We start from the raw sequence: 19831 nt of genomic DNA, 5'->3' as shown, positions 1-19831 counted from the left end.
AATTTTGGTACCTCATAGGTACTAAATTTTGGTACCTCTAACGATGCCTCATGGTGTATCCCAAGGATCGTAAAAATGGCTGTAGAAGATAGGTGTGGTCTAGACAACTTATGGGACAAGCCATACAATTGTTACATTTTCTTAACCTGCTTGGTTGGAAGCACTTTGCCTCACTTTTGTTGCGATTATGTTCTATAAGCTTGATGTTAGGTGACTGTTTGCTTCCTAGCCACAACTTAGTGATGCTAAACTTTTTTTAGCTGAGTCCCACAAATATTTTTTTTACGATCAACCAGGGGGAGTATCCCCACTTGGATTCCATTACGGGAATGGTGGCCCAAAAGTGGCCCGATGGATTACATATGGGGAGAACCGTGGTAACTGGAAGCGCCAAAGCACTGCATCTCCGTGGCATTTCAACAAAAACTGGAGGAGTGAGAAGCTGGCAGACCGAAAGACCACCTCGTTCCTATGCTTCCAAAGTAGCCAGTGGCAGAGAAGAGGGAAGAACGTCGAATGCAGGGGTGGGATGTACGCCGGTCGTGGCATATCCCAAAGGCAGCAAACGCTCGACGCCCCGCGAACGGGCACTTTTAGAGCAGCCTAGGCCGAGCGAGGGTAGGAGCACTCAAAGATGATGTGGTCAACAGTTGGAGTCCTCCATAATGTTTTTGAGTAGCAGATTGACTTTGCATTGGATCCTCTCCTGAACTAGCAGCCAAGTGAAGAATTGGACCCTCGGCAGCGCTCGATTTTGCAAATAAAAGTGTAGTAGCTGCAGTGCTCATCATGTTTGGTCTAACAAATTCAAGGATCCACCATCGAGTATCCTCCGTTACTGATAATTCAGCACTGTCGATGAGGGCGGCAACCTCCGTAAGCTCCATGGTGTCCACGTGAGAGAGGTGTGGGATCAAGTGTGTAGGAAGACCCTCGGAGAGCATCGTGCGGACCGACACCATGGTGTCAGTGGCATGGCTATGTAAAGTAGGGTAGGTGTCAACGAGTCACCCACTACCGAGTCATTCAACCTCCCAGGATGAGGTAGATCGATCGTCGCCTAAGGCCACCATGGTGAGCACACGATACGAGGGTAGGAGCCCCTGAGGGTAGACCAGTGTGCATCTTTAATAGTGGAGAGGTCGATGTGCATGTGCACCCAGTGCATACATGATGAGTCTACGGGGTTGTGTAGCTTGTGGAGCATCTTCAGCATGAGGCAATTGTTCTAGACGTGGAGGTCCATCACGTCGAGGCCGCCTTCCTCCCGCGGCCAACAAACCTTGTCTTAGGCCACGAGACATTGAGCCCCGCTAGTTTTATCCTCACTAGACCAGAGGAACGCGCAATGGTGCACAGCCAGGGATAAGGCATCAAGTATATGCTTGAGGTGAGTGACATCTTGGAGGTCAGCCCGGAGTAGAATAGGGGTGTCGTCCGCATATTGGAGCACTGGATAGCTGAGGTGTTCGACGATTGGGTGGCACGCTCCACCGTCGGCCTTGATCAACACTTACAACACATTAGCGATGAGGATGAATAGGTAAGGGGAGAGAGAGGGTCCCCTTGGCGTAGTCCATGAAGTCATGTGATCCATGGTCCTGGGCAACCATTGACCATGATGACAGACTTGGACATGCTAAGGAGATTCTTGATCCATGTCTGTCATTGGTCGGGGAAGCCCTACGCTAACATTATCGTGAAGAGGCTATCCGAATTGATCATGTTGAAAGCTTTTGCAAAGTCCAACTTGAGCACAAGAGTCACGATTCTCCGCTTGTGATAGCACCGAACCAATTCTAGGGCGTAGATGATGTTCTTGGAGATGGATCAGCCACGGATGAAGCTGGCCTGATCGATGTCGACCAATGTTGGGATCTCACATTGCAGACAGGAGGTAAGCATCTTCACCATGAGCTTAAGGCTATAGTTCTGTAGGCAAATTAGATGGAACGCGTCCATGGTCATCGCGCCAGTGTGCTTGGGGACCAGCACCATGAAGGAGTGATTGACGTGCTCAAGATCAGTGTAGAACGATATTTTGGCATCAAATATATATACAACAGTATAAATAAAAGGAGAAAAGAGAGAAAAATAAAAAGGAAAAAAAAATCCCTGCTTCTTTATCTGAGATAGCCCATCAAAACTTTGGCCCATATCCTTTTCTCTCTGCACATCGAGGTGGCCTAGCTGCCTTCTTCTTCTTTTTTGCCTTTTGCCCAGGCCACAGTCTCCTTCCTCTGGTGGAATGGCGCAGAACAGCAGGGCTACTCCCTCTCTGCTTCTATCTCCAAATCTCCAAAACTAAAACCAACTCGAATCCCCATCTATTCCCAACCGAATTGAATCAGCTAGCACCAAATCCTAACTGAATTCGAGCTCTATCTCTTGATCCGAATCCCAGCTGCCTATATATGGGAGGGGATCGATCTGCTGGAGGGGGGGGGCAGAGAAGAAAGGGCTGGAGGCCCTGCTACCGCTGCCACCGATGGAAAAGGAGAAGGAAGGGCGGAGCCCCCTGCCAACCGAAGGCCCTGGACGCACCACGCCCCTGTGCCCACGCCGGTGAGCTCCCCCTGGCCACGCCATGCCCCTGTGCCCGGGCTGGTGAGCCCTTATGTTGCTATGCCGAGGTGTCCCGCGGAGGCTTGCTGTCGTCTGTGGAGAAGGAGGGTCCCAACTGGGACTCTTGCTGCGTGCTCTGCCGGGCCTGTCGTCATGCCAAGACCCTATTGAGGTTGCCCATGGAGGAGGCCCTGTTGTCGTCGCTGAAGAACACCCGGCCAAGCCTCAGATGGCTACCGTTCTCATTGGCCACCCACGGCCGAAGCCCCTACCACCACCACTCGATGCACGGAGGAGAAGAGGGCGTTGCCCCTTGCTGTGTGCGCCCGACGTTCTGCTGCTGGCCGGAGCCCCCTGTCGGCTGGCTCCTTCTGTTCTCGGGCGAGGCTCTGCTAATGCCGTGCCAAGCCGTCATGTTGTTTTGCCGCCCTGCTGCCGTTCATGCGTGCTGACATCCAGTGGCCGTGTGCTGCCGATGATGATTTGAAGCCATGAAGCCATTGCCGCACGCCGAGGCCTTGGCTGGCGTCTTGCTACTGTAGTGTTTTCTTTCCCACCGGCCAGTGATGATAAAACTGAGGCCAAGCCGCTCGTTGTGCTCCCTCCGGAGCCCTGCTGCCATGGCCCCTTGACATTGCCTTCGACAAGGTAAAACAATCACACTGTCCAGTCTAGCCCAGACGTGCTGTCGTAGCCGGTGCTCTGGCCGTGTCGTGTGTTCTCTCTCGTCCTCTCTATGTGGCCGGCCATCGTGCCAAGGTGCTATTTGTCTCTATGACCGGCCTTCGTGCCGTGGACACTTGAGCTCAGGCCGTGTGCCGTAAGAAGTTTCGGGTTCCAGCCGTGCGCCGTCAAAGTCTTGCACTCCGGCCATGCGCTAGTGAATTCCGGGCTCTGGCCACGAATCGTGATAGCCCTGCCATTGTGCCACCTGTGCTCGTTGTTGTGCTCCTCATGTGTGAACCTGGTCACCTCTTTTGCTGTCTGACCGTTGTTCCACGCTGTTGTGCTTGTACATAAGCCCGGCCGCAGTATGCTTGTCTGTTTATGCGCCGTTGTGCTTAAGTTCAAAGCCCAACTGCCATTGTGTTTACCTCCTGGTAAACTCAGCTGCTGCTATCCTGATGCTCCTATTAAGAATTTGATGCTCAGTGCAGGGATAGTCTATTGCTTGGCTTGCCCTTAGTTTGATGCTTGCCTGATGGTACTATCCATAGCTTTTGAGTTCTGGCATACCAATTATCATTTGAAGCTAGCCGTGTTACTATCTTGGTGAGCTGTTGTCTGGTGGCTCGAGGCTTGTTACTGCTTGCCCTGTGGTGGCTTTACTGTTTGTGATCTTCGCTTGGCAATGGTTTGGCTACTGATGCTTAATGCTTGTGGTGCTGAGCTTACCTTCTCTGTTGGCGACTAATATACCTTTGTGGTTGTCCAATGTGGAGATCTACTATTGCCTTTGTGGTTGGCTGTTGCTTACCCTCTGATGCAATGTGATTACCCTTTTGCCTATGTGGCTTACCATCTTCGTGGCTCACCGTCGCTTGTGTGGCTCACTAGAATATGTGCCGTTGTGGCTGGAGCCTGTGTGGCCCACAAGTGATTTCCCTCTCTCCTTTGTGGCTTTTGCATGTGTGGCCTATTGCCTATTGCCTTTGGTTGGCCAATGAGGACAAGTCCGAGGCCCCGAAGAGGGAGTTGGTGAGTCAGGCATGGCATCGGAGCTCCTGGTGGTGGCCATGCTGCCGCTTCTGGTAGAAGCTACGCATCGTGTCACGCTCCTAGCTCACCTCTTCACACAAACACAATTCTAAGGCCTACGTGGCCGATGATGACCCGGATACATAAACGGTCCAAAAAGCTTATGCTAGACTGTTGTCCCGTACTTTACTGCTTTTTATTGCTAACGCTTACTTTGCTTGGTCTTTGTTACGTGTGACTATAGCCTTGCAGACTCGGAGACGATCTCAATATGACGACCACCAACGCAGCTCAATCGGAGGTAGCCCGACGACGGGCGTAATTAACTGGAGAGCTTCACGAAGCCCCGGGAACCAAGACAAAGCAATCGCGATATCATGAATATAGTCAGATAGCATGTGCGTTGTGGAGTAAAACTTTGTAACCGAAATATGTAACCAAAAAGTTTACAATTTCATTACATCGTCTCCTGTCTCTTGTATACTCTGTATACTGGCATGCCCGCAAATATTACATACACAATTTCAAATACAATTCGAACGTCGATGTTTTGAATCCGTGAAACAATCGGTTGTACCATCCTGGAAGGGGTGGAGAAACTCCATGACCTGCGACTCAATGGTGTGCTAGGCCGCCCGATAGAAGCTAGTGTTGAAACCGTCTAGGCTCAGCGTGCTACTTCGATTCATGTCACGTAGCACGGCGCAAGCTTCTGTGGCAGTGAATGGAGCTACAAGAGAAGCTGTAGGTACTGGGCGATGGTCGAAGAAGAGCCTGGCGGTGTCAAATTTCCATGTTAGAGCCGTCGCAGTGCCAATCATCGCCCTAAAGTAGGCGGCCAGGGCATTGGTCTTTGCAGCATGAGCAGTGAGAGAGATGTCGTCCACCTCAATGTTGTAGATCTGGTTTCGGCGTAGCCGCCAAGTGGCATGGGCATGGTGGAACACCGTTTTCACATCGCCTTCTTTGATAGCCCGTTGATTGTCACGTTGCTTCTAGTAAGTTGCACATTCACGCAGAGCCTAGGCAAGACGCAATTGACAGGCACCACGAAGATGTTGTTCACCTGGGAAAAGGGACATGTATTCTTTGAGGACATCAAGCATGTGGATAATGAATTTGCAATTATGGTGAATTGTGGGAGGGGAGCAATGTAACATGGACCAAACCTTGGCCTCACAGCGCGTCGCCTTAAGGCTTGTAGCAAGTGTGGCAACAACATCACCGCGCAAGTGAACCAAGTTCCAGGCCAGGAGCACAGAATGTAGGAAGTCGGCTTGGAGTAGCCAAGAGTTCTCGAAGCAGAAGGTGGAAGGTTTGGGTAGGGTGGTGTACATGACCACAAGGAGTAGCATGTGATCTGAGGTGGTACAAACATAGGATGTGAGGGTGGTATTAGGGAAGGTGTGGTTCATATCTGTGTTGACAAACGTGCAACGAAGGCGGGCCAGGGTGGGGTTCACGCGCTTATTAGACCAGGTGAATATGCGATCTAGGTGGGGGAGTTCTATCAACTCAAGCTTGTTGATTGCATCGTTGAAGGTTGAACACAGAGAAGCGTTGAGATTGGCATTGCTCTTGTCGTCTGCGCCCCAGGTTAGATTGAAATCACCCAACAGAAGCCAGGCACCTAGAACCTGTGTACGGAGCTCAGACAACGACTCTAGGAAGGTTAGGGAGTCATGACGGTCTAACGGTGCATAGACATTGGTGACCGTGAGCTCGACATTGGGAATGGTAAGCGTGTAGTGGCACGCAATGAACGAGGAGAGCGAGAGTGCAGAGGAGTCCTGCGCTGTTAGGATGCCACCGCAAGTGCCCCAAACATCTATGCATTTGAAGTTAGAGAAGCACGGGGGCAGGAAAGAGCGAGCCTTGTCCGCGAGGCAGGCGACAAGCTTTGTTTCTTGGAGACAAATCATCGTCGGTAGGGGTGAAAACGGATCAGATACAGACGGATATAGCTCATCCTGTATCCTACCCATATTTTTTTCTCAGAGTCAGAGCCGGACATACATAATACCGGATAATTATTTCTTCATCATGTATGATATCCTACATTTTTTCTTAGAGTCAGAGTCAGAGCAGATAGTCAGATAGATGTTAGTTAGTCGGATAGATAAAAAAAATTCACTTCATTTGCACCCTCATACAACACATTAAATAATATAGGGGTGTAATCAAAGTGAGCACAAAGAGAGTGATCGGTGAGATGTGAAAACAAGAGCATTTAGTTTTATCTGTCTACGGATGTATGATAATCTACGTATATATTATTATGTTTTAGGTAAATTTGTAATAGATTTTCTCGTAACACCTAACATTCGGATACTTCGAACGAATACCAGTCATCATGTATCATGTCCTATATTTTTTCTCGAATCTGGAGTCAAACACAGATAGTGTCGAACAGTGTCAGACACGGATACCAGCCATCCCATATTTGCTTCGTAAGCCTTCGGATAGTTGGGCGGGCGGGAAATATTCGTCCTGTTTTCACCCCTAATCGTTGGCATGGCCAACAGCAATGAGTCCTTGACCAAAATGCATTTTTCAGGATCATTTAAGCCACAGACATTCCACGACACCAAGTTAAACAGATGAGCATTCGTGTTCATTGGGGGATCAGGAGCACCGAGCTACAACAAGAAGCTAGGGCTGCTACTCGAGCACCAACCATGGTGAGAGACAACAATGCACACACATTGAGCCTAATGAGGGGGAGAGACAACCTGACAGAGACACGAGACTGACCACGGATGACACAATGACGCACAACAAAGACCGCACGTATGCTAATAGGTTGTGACAAAGTAAGAGTACACGCGCTAACACTTGCCTTGGCGATCATCCCCGAGCAGCCAGTACCGAATCCAGGGCAACGATGGTAGTCTTGCCCATGCCAGCCACTGTGATGAGCTTGTGAAGATTTGCGTGCGAAATTGGCTTCTTGGTCTTATGCATAAGTTTCTTCTTCTCGACGAGCGTCTTCAGCTCAAGGGAGCACGACGCGAGGTTGTTCTGCAATTCTTTGAGCTGCATCGCACGTGTGGTCATATCCACGAAATGGGCGGGCTCCTTCGCCGCTAGACGCTGGTTGCGACGAGCACCATTATGCCTGGCAGGCGCTTACCAGGCCGAGTGCCCTCCCGAGCCAAACGGGGGGCACAGGTGGGGGGCAAGGAAGTTGTGGGGGAGGGTGGTGGAGATGGAGGGGTTGCGACAGCAGGCAACGCCTCTAGGTGCCAGGTTAGCAGTAGCAGGGCAGCCGTGGCCGTTGGAGTGTGTGTAGTGACCATGATCATCAGCAGAAGCGAAGGAAGCAGGGCAAGAGGGTACTCATGGATGAAGCCCACGAAGAAAGAGGCATGTAGGTTCAGGTAGGAAGTGGCACGGATGCTGCCTTGTTGTGGTGGGGGAAGGAAGGGGTGGCGCGGGGGAGGGGGGCGACGAGCGCGTGCGTGAGGAGATTAGGGTTTGCTGCAGGAGGAGGTGGTGGCGACCTGAAGAACAAGACCGGGTTGTCGAAAGCGTCTAGTTGTTTAGCACGTAGTCAAACCCGCAAGGTGGTGACGCGGACAATGCAGCCTAAACCACCGGGGCACATGATCCACATGTCGTTTGGGATGTCAAGCCTGTTGTGTAGCTCGATGGTGAAGCAGAGTGAGGAGTAGTCGAACCCATTGAGGTAGACAGGGTCGATCTGAGTGACGGTGCTGAAATTGCGAAAGGCGGCACGGGTGTTGCCCTTGAACCTGTGCTCGAGGGGGAAGCAACCAGCTGTTCAGCACGCGGATATTATGTTGGACATACAGAGCTCTGCCAATATTATGTTGGACAAGTTTAGTTGTGGCACCAGCTTTCTTCACCATAAATTAGGCTGATTATGCAAATATGTATGGTAATACCAGTTGCTCCTATGCTGAGAACTAAACCTGCTCGACTGGTATGCATGATGGTCCATTTGATCCAAGTCATCAACTAGAACAGTCTCTAAACCAACGTATTAGGTTGGACTACTTGTCATCTCAATGTACAGACAAGGCATGTATAACACATGAACCACTCATATGAAAAAACAATAGGGCAAAAATATTGTGCAAGTACAACAGCTTTGAACATTGACTGCATCAAGAGGTAGCTACATGTGTGAAGGCAATAGAGGCATCAGTGCCAAAACAAGTCAAGACTCATGCTGAATCATGAATTATTTGGGTACATTTTACTTTACAAGCCACAGTTAATTGGAATGATATTTTTTGCTTTCGGTTTGTGCATTTGTGTAATGAAAAAAAGATAAGAACAGCTTGCATCGCAAAAAAGGACTTGATAGTAAAATGTTAACTTGGGTATTAGTACCGGACCGAATTACTGATTTTCTATACAAACCTTCTGTTGCTATGAGAATATATGTTCAATCACATCTTGGCTAATCGGCCAAAACATGTTCCAGTCCTACATGCCAACATAGGTTTGGCAGGTTTATGTGAAGCTGGCCTATTGTTCATTTGTAGTTTGGAACTTATACATTTTTCCTCTATTATTTCTATGGACACATTCCAGCTTCTGTATATTTTCATCTCAAGAACAGAGGTAAAAAAATATTTATGCAGTAGCAGGACTTGGATAAGAATATATTTATGCAAACAGGCTTGTAGCCCGGCGGTTAGGCTCGGTGGAGCCTTGCCTGCTAACGTGGGTTCGAACCCCGGCGTTTGCATGCAGGGGGCGCTGCCCCTTCGTGACGCGTCACTACCCCTGGTGCGTATCGCTCACCCCCGGCCCTAGCCCTCTGAAGCTAGGGGTGAACCATGTTAGTGAAAAAAAAAACTTGTCATGCACTTGTATAAATAGCACAAGAGAACCATCACCCGAAAACCATATGTTAACCACTGGCATCTATGCTAGTATTTGACCTGTAAATAGCACGAGTAATAGTTTTCGCTCTACATCATAATAATTTGATTGGCAGCAAAAGCTTGATTTAAAAGACGTGTAAGCTAACAAAAGTATACAGATTCCATACCTTAAGGCAACAATAGTACATTTCTCGCACTATAGGCTAGAAAGTTTGTGATATTGGCACGGCTCAATCAGATCAGGAAAAACATCTTCACACGCCACCGGTGCGAGAACTCTCCGATTTGATTGAACCATGCCAACATCGCACTCTCCCAGCCAATCTTGGCAAAGGAAACACCACCATTTCTTATCCAGCCTTGAGCCCTTGACGCCCTGCTCCAGAACTCCCAGTGCAAACTCAAGAGAGACCATGACTCCCAATGGAGCATGCAGGCAAGCAGGGCAGGCAGCAGCTGAATTAATAGGCGGTAACGATATGAAGGACGTAAGCCGAGAAGAAACAAATTTGAAAGATAAAGAAATGGTTGAGACGTCAATGTCTCGCCAATCTTATGAATAAACCACGCATCACACGGCCAAAATATAAATACGAATTGCAGGTCAAGACGTCAGGGAGGCAGGCAGGCAGAGGAGGAGGTGGGCGTGGCCCGGCCAATGACTTGCCTTGCCGATGCGTCTTTCCTCCGGTAGTGGTTGATGACTTGCCGCACCGGGCTACCGCGCGTCTCCAAACGAGCCGTCCTGCCGGCCTGAATACATGTGATGCAGCTGCCTGACCGACCGGCCGGGAGCACGCAAGAAACGTCCATTTTTTTCAGCGGAATCGCCTGCCTCCCGGGTGATTTTCCCGTCTGAACTCACGTCGGCCGGCGCGGCGACCTGTAATTGAGTTTGATCTGGTCTGGGCCTGCGGTTGATGGACAGGCAGGCAGGAGAAGTTGAGTGAGGAAGAGAGCAGGCGTTCGCGGTCCCTGATAACGATCAGTTGCTTGTGAATCCTAACTTGTCAGGTCAGTTGGAAGACGGTACAACGAGCATGCGTACAAGGGGCTGATGGCCTGTTTCTGAAAAGTATCAATATTCAGAGCTGGAGATAGCTTAAACTATGACGCCTTCGCAACTAGTACCACCCAGTGGTGGCTGCTGCTCTTATTTGGTCATCAAGACATGCATCTTCCATTCCATCCACCAGGAAATGTTGCTGGTAAAAAACAGATTACTGAATACTGTAATATACCCCTCTGATTAGAAATACTATGTGTATTTCTTTTTAAAGAAATCAAACATTGTATCTAACATTTAATTAAATTATAAAAATATCTAATATATAAAAATTATATAATTAGATTTACTGTTTAAAATAATTTCACACTATATAGGTTTTGTAGATATAAATCATATATTTTATGAGAAAACTCACAATCCAACTTCAAAAACCAAACAAAAAAAAAATGCGTTTACTATTTTTAAACGGATGAAGTAATTAGCAACTACCCACGCACATATATATAATCGATGTAGCGCTGGGCGACTGCAAATATGCAATCGCTATCATATTGATATTTTAAATCTTGTGATCCAAACCCCATGCTTGCAGTAAACGTACTGTATCAGAATCTACGCTCGCCTGACAGTGAACTGTTCCATGGTCTTCTATGGAGCAGTACGATAAAGTGTGCACGGTTCTTGTAGCACATGACCATGCTAGATATGGATCTTTAGCACAGGGTGGTCGCGTCACCAGTTTTAAGACGCACCAGGAGCTTGAAAGGGATAGAAAGACAATGAAAATGCTAAATATATCGTGTCAATAATGCATAACAGGATAGGTAAAGTGGACGCACAACGTAAACCAAAAACACACTGAATCCACACATCAAAATCAAGCCGGAATCTCAAGATGTAAGGGGTCGTTTGGTAGAGTTCTGATTCTGTGGTGGAAGTAGGGTGGGAGTGATTCTGTGGTGGAAGTGATTCAGTTTGTAAAATTGTTTGATATGTTAGTAGTAGAAGTGATTCCTGAGAGGATATTGTGTTGAAATCGAGGAGAATCGGTCGGGAATCAGGTGGAAGCTAGTTTTTTCAGCTCCCACCTCGCTATACAAAACGGGAAGTGATTCCCGAGTAGAATCACTCCCCGATCAGCTCGTTTGGCAGCGCTGGGAGTGATTCCGGAGCGGAATCAGCTCCCATAGCTCTACCAAACGGGGCCTAAATGTCGATCGCAACCGATTTGTTGCTACCATAAGAAACATTTTGCTTCGAGAGTCGACCCATTGTATGGATTTCTTTATTTTTATCACATACTATGTAACACAAGAAATATGAATTGCACACGATCGCACAAGCCGCCATAGATAGAGTAAAATCACCGCATGTTTCCAACTCACTGGTAAGAATAGAGGAGAAAATTGATTTTATGTCCCAAAGTTATATTCAATGTTGATTGTCTTTTAATAGACTGGTTTATAATAAAATTTTGTTTTGAATAAGAGACGTGAAAGATAAACTTTGTTATAAACTAGTTTTTTGAATCTATGATGAAATGATGATTAACTTTAGATATATTATCAAATGTTGATTAACTTTGAGATATATAACTAAATTTCCAATGATAGAGAAAAGGACAGCACCATGATAATACGCGTGCTAGCTGTTTGAGAATCAATCATGCATGGTCTGAGAATCTAAGGAGAAAAAGGACATGCAGCAGCAGGAAGGTAAGGAGGCTAGGTGGAGATCGTTGAACGGAATCGGTACCTTCTCTAATACCAATTTGAGGCGTACCAAGACCAAGAGGAAATTAAAGAAAATCTCCTATAATCATGCAACTCGCCAAGACTTAGATAATTAGATATCTCCAACAGCTACTATAAATTTTCATCCTCAAAAACACTATTACAGTATCTCCTATCGTTATTATAGCATCCTTTATTTTTTCATCTTCAGCAGCTACTTTATTTTCTACCTTCTACTCATCTTTTTCTCTCTTTGGACCCGCCGTCAGCCTCTATAAACAGTACTGCTACAGAAATAGACGTTGTTTCTTCCTTCGGGCCCACTGGTAGTCTCTATGAACAGTGTTGCTATCGTACTGCTACATTGTTGCTACAGTGTTACGGTGCTACAGTAACTCCACAGATTTGAAGCCCATTTTCTCCGGCCGAAGTACTGTAGTACACTGTAGCCCCGATACTGGAGTTGCTACAGTGCGTGAATAGTGCCCCCGCAAAACACTCTGCTGGAGATGGGCTTAGGAGGAAAAGACGCCAAAAGCTAGGGAAGAGAGAATATGCTGCCTGTGCTTATTTGGCATGCATGTATCCAGTCCAGGCAGGCAGGGCTTGCTGCAGTGTGCAGCTTTACAGGTGTAGCCCTGCTCGTTGTCTGATCGGTTCTAGCTAGACGGCGAAGCTAGCTTCACGAGACAAGAGCTCATGACCAACCTACGGGAACAGGAGTAAATCATTCGTCAGATCAGCTGAAAGGCGAAATTCCACTAGCCGATCTATAAATTATTAGGATAATTTGAATGCTCATTTATGTTGAAATTTATATAAAAAAATAGATAAAAAAATTATAAGATAATTGAGAGAGTCAATATATATATAAGATAAAAAATATAAATAGATGAGATAACTTGAAGTTGCCTCTCTCCGAGGTCAGCTTGTCCATTCATAATAGAGACTGTCACGTGCTTCGACCGATGAGTGGTACTACGTCCAATCACCATGCATGGTGTATGATTTGTCACCTGGGCATGTTTACCCTACATCGATAAGATGGGTCATGAATGGTTAGTGAGAACCGACATCAGCCATCACATGTTGATATGTGAACCGGATCCTCCGAGGTTGAGTTCTCAACGCCAAAGACGCACAGTACAATAAATCTAGATCTACATGGATTTACAACCGCTACAGTGCAAAATAGTATTAAACGGTTTCTGCTCATTAGAACATTGTTCACTCTTCCACTGTAGCAGTTGATCTGCTTGGTTTGTTTCGGATTGGACGGTTGCAAGTGCGTGAAGTTAGAGGAGACACTATAGCAATGTGAGAGAGGTCTGACGTCAGATGATCTAGTTCCATTGACATGTTACATTGCTGGGTTGTAGCCTCAAGTGACTAAGTCCAATGATCTAACGTCATTGAGACTTTGAGAGGTCGATGTCAAACGCTGCAGTATTTTTTTTTTTTTTGGTTAGTTTTTGTCGTAATTGTGACATGTAGCACCCAGTTGCCTGAAAAAGAAACTTGGCATAGCTACGGTTACCAGACCGCTCCTAAGGCCAACTTCAGCAGTAGCTCCAAGTTTGCATCCGTAACATGTAGAAACAATGTAGTAGGCCATTGGAATTTCTGTTTATTCCCTATTTTATTTTTCAGATTTGCTTGTCCCTATTTGCTTGTCCTCAGCGCTCTGCTCTCCCCTCTTATTTGCTTGTAGTAGTACTGTTCATAGAGGCTGGAAACACCATCGGGTTACTGTAGTACACTGTAGCAGTACTGTTTATAGGCTGACAGCGGGTCCGAGAGAGAAAAAGAGAAGTAGAAGGTAGAAAATAGGGTAGTTGCTGAAGATGTAAAAAAATAAATGATGCTGTAATAATTTTAGGGATACTATAATAGTATTTTTAAGATAAAAATTTAAGATAACTGCTGGAGATAGTCTAAGTCGGTGAGACTTGCCTAACTCCAAGTATGGCAAAATGTGTTACACAAACATTGGTACACAGGCTTCTTTGTCTGGGCCGAATTCACAACCCATGCAAGAAGTAAGAGCAGCCACAGTGTGGCTTCAAACCGATGCCTGGTGAAGAGAGAGGATTGAAGCATCGGTTTGCAAGTTGCAAGGGCGATGCTTGAAGGAAAAATATTGGCATCCTTCTAGCGTTGATGCCCAATCAATAAAAAATGATTTCGCAACCACTCGCCATACCTAACCAAGTAACCAACGTCGGCTGCTCGTAACTCAGCCATCAGATCGAGCCCATTCGTTGTTGGACGGATGGGGCTAGAGCTCACGGAGGCCGAAAAGCTCGACGGCGGCGGGGCAAGGACTACACTACAACGGTGGCCAGCTTCGCACGTGCTCCGATAGGCCAAGCCGTTGTTTGGCCGGGCACTTCTCTTCAGATCCAGTACCCGAAGCAGAGATTTGAACGGGGACGCTTAATTGAAGGGGAAAACAAGATAGAAAGCGCCAGTGCTGCAGGGGCGTTCTGTTTTTGATGGCGGGCGGAGAGATCTGCCATTGCTGACAACGGATTTAAGAAGAGTTGCACGCACATGGGAGAGGGAGAAAGAAACAGAAAACAAGCGCTCGTGCAAGGAAAACAAAAGAGGGGATGCGTCGATTTATTTTTTTCCTTTCTTTATTTATCTGGTGGGTTCCCTGTCGAATACTCACATTAGGGATATTTGATTTTTTGTTACTCTTCTATTCGGTAGATGATAAATTTATCAATGAATATATTATCATAAATTTAGGATGACTCATTTACTATCTTCAACAAAAAATTATCGCCCTGATAGAGTAATAAAAAGTTAAATATTCTCCCACGTTACAACATCCAAAGCTCGATGCCAATTTACCAACCGTGAGGCCTATTTTTCTCTAGCATCGATGCCGACACTGTGGCTGCTCTAAGTGGGCCACACTACTCGATAGTTGATACTGGGCCGATAAACTGGGCCCATGCAAGTTGGACTTGGACGTGATAAACTGGGCCGATGCAATTTGAACTCAAAGTGCCCACTTCGCTCGCTCGACTTCCAAGAAATCGCAGCCCATTCACCTCGGCTCGCAGATTCCCAAAAGATTCGGCCTCCCACGGGGGCAACAGCCGTCTGCTCAGCAGCCGCCGCCGCCGCCGGCAGGTGTACCCCGATCGGCGCGCGGGAGCGACGAGCGAGGGACAGCGATGGCGCTGACCAACTTCATCCTCACGGTGGTGGCGGTGGGCGCGGGGGTGCTCCTCTTCACCACCGACGTCCGCAAGTCCTCCGCCCTCTTCCGCCGGAACGCGCGCCAGATCAAGCAGTGGCTCGAGGAGGACAGCGCCTCCGCCGCATCCAAGTAATACAACTGACGCTTCCTTTCTTACTCCCCGCTGGCAGCTGCTGTTTATGCTATGTGCTGTGTGATTTAGATGGAATGCTACGTTAACTCGCGTCGGATCCTATCGATTTCAAAGTTCGTTGTTTACGTTTAGGGGTTGTTTTAGATCTGAGTAACAAAGTTGGCAACTAGATTAGTGATGCGGTTGCCTTATTTTTGCTGATCTTGGAGTGCGCGAGAGTTCGAGGCATCGGAAAAATATGGGCACTGATAATGATATGAAGTTGCTTGTTCTGGTAGAGGTGTTCGTGAAGTTGTAACGGCCGTTTGAGTGGTGGATTCCAGTATGATTGGGGCACATTCTGGAATGCAATCTTGGGGAAGTTTGTTGAGTGGTGGATCAGCATTGCCGTGAGCTGAGGGATTAGATATACAAGGTAGATTTAGCTTGATGCCTTTGGAAACTCTATGCGTTAAGTTGGAAACGAGAGTACAATTTTTAGTGGGTTTTAGGAAACTTTGGGATGGAATTCTGATCCATGTGTTTTACAGTGTAACAAGGTGAATGAGAAGAAAATAGATCTGATGTTTCTTTGTCAATCTACCGGGATTCCTTGGTGCCTGGTGCCAAAGATTTCCTATTAAATTATATGTGATGATACTCGTTTGTCATCTCATGGGTTCTAATGAGACTTAGATGTGGTTCTTCTCATAGAAACTCACAATTTTGCCACTTTATCCAATTAAGAGTAGATGTCCAGTTAACAAGTTCGCATTACACCATAGAAACAATGGTTTTAGTCAGGCTTGGGCTTGGTTTGACACAGTTCAGGCTGAATACAACTTGGGTTGGGCCTAGGCTTTGATCATCCCTTTACTCCTGGACAAATCACCAAATAATATTATATACACGTTGGTACTTACAAAGACTCAAAAAGAATATTTAATCCCATATTACAATTTTATGAGAATGTGTGATTTTATAGAAGCTTTTTGTTTCCTTCCTATTTTGGCATGTTTGAGTTATGCATCTGGAATATGTACATAACATTGCACTTTGAATACACCAACATGTGTATACTGTTACGCTATACACATATTTTACTAGCCCCACTAGATAGCGAATTTCAGTTACCTGTTTAGCTTGTTTATAGAGCTGTTTAAACGAGTTCAGAAAAGAAAAGACAACAACTGTGTTATTGCATCAACCAGTTATTCTATTGTTGTGTAGTTGTTGTATTGTATGATGTACGATTGTCATTTAAATGAATCAAGAACTTTGTAGTAGCATGGAGCAAACTTTCCTTAGGATTTTTGCTTTTAACCTGATTGTCAAGAAAATCCATCCTACTTGAATTTACATAAAGGTTAATGTGAATAATACGTCATGTTTTACAGTTGCTTGTGAGTACCAGGATGCTTTCCACACTTGCTTTAATTCCTTAATTGAATCAAACAATGTTGCAGGTCTGCAAAAGAAGCACCTTCGAAGAAACTTGATTCGACGATCCCCAAAGAGAAGCCGAAGGAAGATAATCACTGATCGGAGTTGTTTATATGAATGGTATAACCACTCTAAAGTCGTTCAAGCCTCTTTTACCTGTACTGTGGTAGAAACTTGTAGTCCTTAAGTACATGCACGGTAAAATATGTTTTCGTTTAAGCAGAAGTATTTTGGGCCTCTGTGGAGCAGCTAATCGATATTTTTTATGTTTTCTTTGTAAGGATCTAGAGCTCTTAGCTAATCTACATGCATGCTGGTATCTTTGATGTTTGAATGCCTTATCCAGTAATACAGACATAATTATTCCCTTCTATGAAGCATTCTTGCTTCTTGCTATCCGCCATTTTACTTTCAGCAGCCATAAAGCTATTTGATTTCGTTTAATTAAACATTTTTATTGTAGGTATCACCACATAGGTAGTTATTGGAGAAACAAATATTCAGTTTCAGGTATCACCAATGTTTCAAAATGTCGTTCTGGCAAGAAGCAAGAAGTTGAAAATCCTTGTTCACAAACGGTTGCTTTATGGGCAAATCCACCGTTATGATACATTCTACTTTTTCCTTTATGTATATATAGTTGGGTAATTCATACGGTATTTGGCATTTGCATTTCAGAATATAACCAGATTGATTGAAGTATTCAGATCCTCAAATTTGGTTTGGTGTTACTGTGCTAATATTGTTGACCACTTTCGTGTCAACTATTGGTTTTCTGCCTTGTGTTCAATCGAAAACATTCAATTAAAGCAAACGTTTGAATGAAGGTAGGCACGCTTATATCAACCATCCTCTTGCACGTAACCTTTTACTAAGTATTAACTACAGAGAAAGTTTGAACCTTGTTAACATGTTAGGTCTGTACTGTTACACAATGCTTAAGGAAGTTTGATGTACTGTCACAGTAACATAGCATCATTGAGGAAGGTGCCTTGGTGGTCAGTGTGTACTTGGTAGTGCTACCGAAAGTTGTAGGTCCTGTATGACCTACTGCTTGCCTGATCGGTTATTCGGAGCGGAAGAGAAAACCGATCTCTAAATCTGATAGCGATGGCGCGGCCTGCGACATGTAGGGATCATTCAGCTGGACGGCCTACTGGTTGGTGGAGAGGTGAGCAGCAACTGTACCCGAAAGGTTTGGTTGCAAGTTGAAACGAACAAGGTAGTATCATTGAGTGAGTCAAGAGGCCCCATCCCATTGTATGGATGCTCCATTGTTGTGCGAGAGGGACGTGTAATCACTCGTTCAGAAATCTCCAGATTCCACTAGCATTTTCAGCATGGATAGCGCGCCTGAGGTAATCGGCCTGGGCCAGCATCGTGCCCATTGGCACTTGGTTGTTGGTTCGGTTAGGTTTGCAATCATCGTGCGATTGCTGACCTTGCGAAACCATGCATGAAATGCAAAGATGAGCAATGAAATCGATGAAGGATAGGGCCCCTCAGACGACCAGCCCAACAGGAGTATGGTTGGAACAGCGAATCTGAGGACGTTGTGCCCGGTCATTGAGAGCCGGGCAAACTGTTGACTTGCAAACGCTGTGCGTTCACTGGAATGGAAAGCCTCAGCAGGGCCGTTCAGTTCTTCAGAGCTGGCATCCGTACGTGTTTAAACATCACAGGACGTGTTTGACTAGCGCTTAAGAGTGGTCTTTGGTAATTGGTACACACTGTCATCGTAGACGATGTAACAGGTGGTATGCTCTACTTGAGAAGATCAAGGCTGGGTTAACGCTCCCTAACCCCAGGTATTTAGCGAGTTAAACCGCTCATTAAATCACCTCTTTACCCCTAACCAAACACAGAAATACAGTTCCATTTCCCTGTCGCAATTATACACACCCACCCAGTAGCGGACCCAGCCTAAAAATATAGGTAGGACGGAATCGCTCGCTCCACCATGAATCAGTGTCGCCGGGGGTGAAAAACATGGTGCAGAGAGATCGGTGTGTAGATCTCGTTGTCGGAAAGTTAGGGCGGCCGCTGTCGGAGAGTGAACTCCTGTCGCAGGGATCCCGAGAGACCCCTTTTTAGAGATTCGGCCGGGGGGATGATCCTAGAAAAGCTTGCACGGGAAATGAGCGGAAAAGGAAATAAAATGCGATGGCTTGCGGGGACACCGGGTTTTTGGACAGGTTCGGGCCGCGCGGAGGCGTAACACCCTACTCCTGTATGAGTGTTATATCTATCCTTGAAGGAGATCCTTCAAGGGTATATCTGGTTCTCGAGGGAGAGCTGTTTACAAAGAGCAGGAGGCTCTTATGTTCTAGCTAGCTGGTTTCTTGATTGTCTTGTGATCGGGGGTGGTGATTTCTTGTTCTTCGACTGACCTCTTGTTTTTCTCTTGTCCTCCTCTTTTTCGTTGTTCGTCTCTCTGTTTCGTTGTTCGTCTCTCTCTTTTTTCTCTAGCGTCCTCCTTCCTTTCCTTTTATAGATGCGCCGACCTCGACATATCCTGAATGGGAAAGAGGGGATGCCAATGCCCAGGTGCCACGGAGAAAGGCCTAATCATCTCATTTTTGGTGAAGTGACAGGGGCGGTGGAGGAAGGCGGCGCGCATTCGACCACTAGCCGCTGCGGAAGCTTCGGGGTGCCACAAAAAAAGGCCCACCGGACAGCCTCAGAGGTGCCCGGTGCGCCCACTCTGTCTTGTTCTCCTGCCAGGGCAGGGTGGCAGGCCGAGTGCTTCGATTCTGGTAACGTTATCCCGAGGTGCGCAAGTGGAAACGGGACGGGACCCGTGCATTTAATGAACCCACGCCCCCCAGCCAGGGCATGGCCGGGTCTGACACTGGGGCGTGGGCAGCCGAGAATGTCAGGATGTCAGAATGCCAGGCCACGCGCGCCTATTAAATGCGGCATCGGGCCCTTGACTGGATGACACTCTGGCGACGGGGCCCTTTGAGTCTTTGAACGATCTTGCGCGAACCTTCTGGGGACCGAGTCCCCGCGGGCTGCCACGTGCAGCCCCGAGCACCCTCTCCCGAGCACTTTAGAGGGACCTTCGGGGCACCGAGTCCTCGGGGGCTGCCACGCGCAGCCCCGAGCACCCTCTCCCGAGTACTTGAGTGAGACCTTCGGGGCACCGAGTCCTCGCGGGCTGCCACGTGCAGCCCCGAGCACCCTCTCCCGAGCACT

At 47.0% G+C, this 19831-nt stretch overlaps 2 protein-coding genes across 2 annotated transcripts; one reads left to right on the top strand and one right to left on the bottom strand.

Moving 5' to 3' along the window:
• Positions 1-4730: 4730 nt before the first annotated feature.
• LOC133913238 (uncharacterized) lies at positions 4731-9539 on the bottom strand. The gene is made up of 2 exons (XM_062356326.1): positions 9290-9539; positions 4731-8082 (listed from the first exon to the last, which is right to left on the bottom strand). Exon 2 carries the CDS (start codon positions 6246-6248, stop codon positions 5286-5288), a length of 963 nt encoding a protein of 320 aa, XP_062212310.1. The 5' UTR covers positions 6249-8082; positions 9290-9539; the 3' UTR covers positions 4731-5285.
• Positions 9540-14921: 5382 nt separating this feature from the next.
• Positions 14922-17409, top strand: LOC133913237 (uncharacterized). The gene is made up of 3 exons (XM_062356325.1): positions 14922-15207; positions 16657-16753; positions 17097-17409. The coding sequence occupies exons 1-2, from the start codon at positions 15053-15055 to the stop codon at positions 16730-16732; spliced, it is 231 nt and encodes a 76-aa protein (XP_062212309.1). The 5' UTR covers positions 14922-15052; the 3' UTR covers positions 16733-16753; positions 17097-17409.
• The last annotated feature ends 2422 nt before the right edge of the window (positions 17410-19831 follow it).

This window comes from Phragmites australis, chromosome 3 (genome assembly GCF_958298935.1).
Source record: "Phragmites australis chromosome 3, lpPhrAust1.1, whole genome shotgun sequence".
Taxonomy (NCBI): Eukaryota; Viridiplantae; Streptophyta; class Magnoliopsida; order Poales; family Poaceae; genus Phragmites; species Phragmites australis.
Note: the sequence above shows the minus strand (reverse complement) of the source record. Positions and strands in the feature narration are given on the sequence as shown.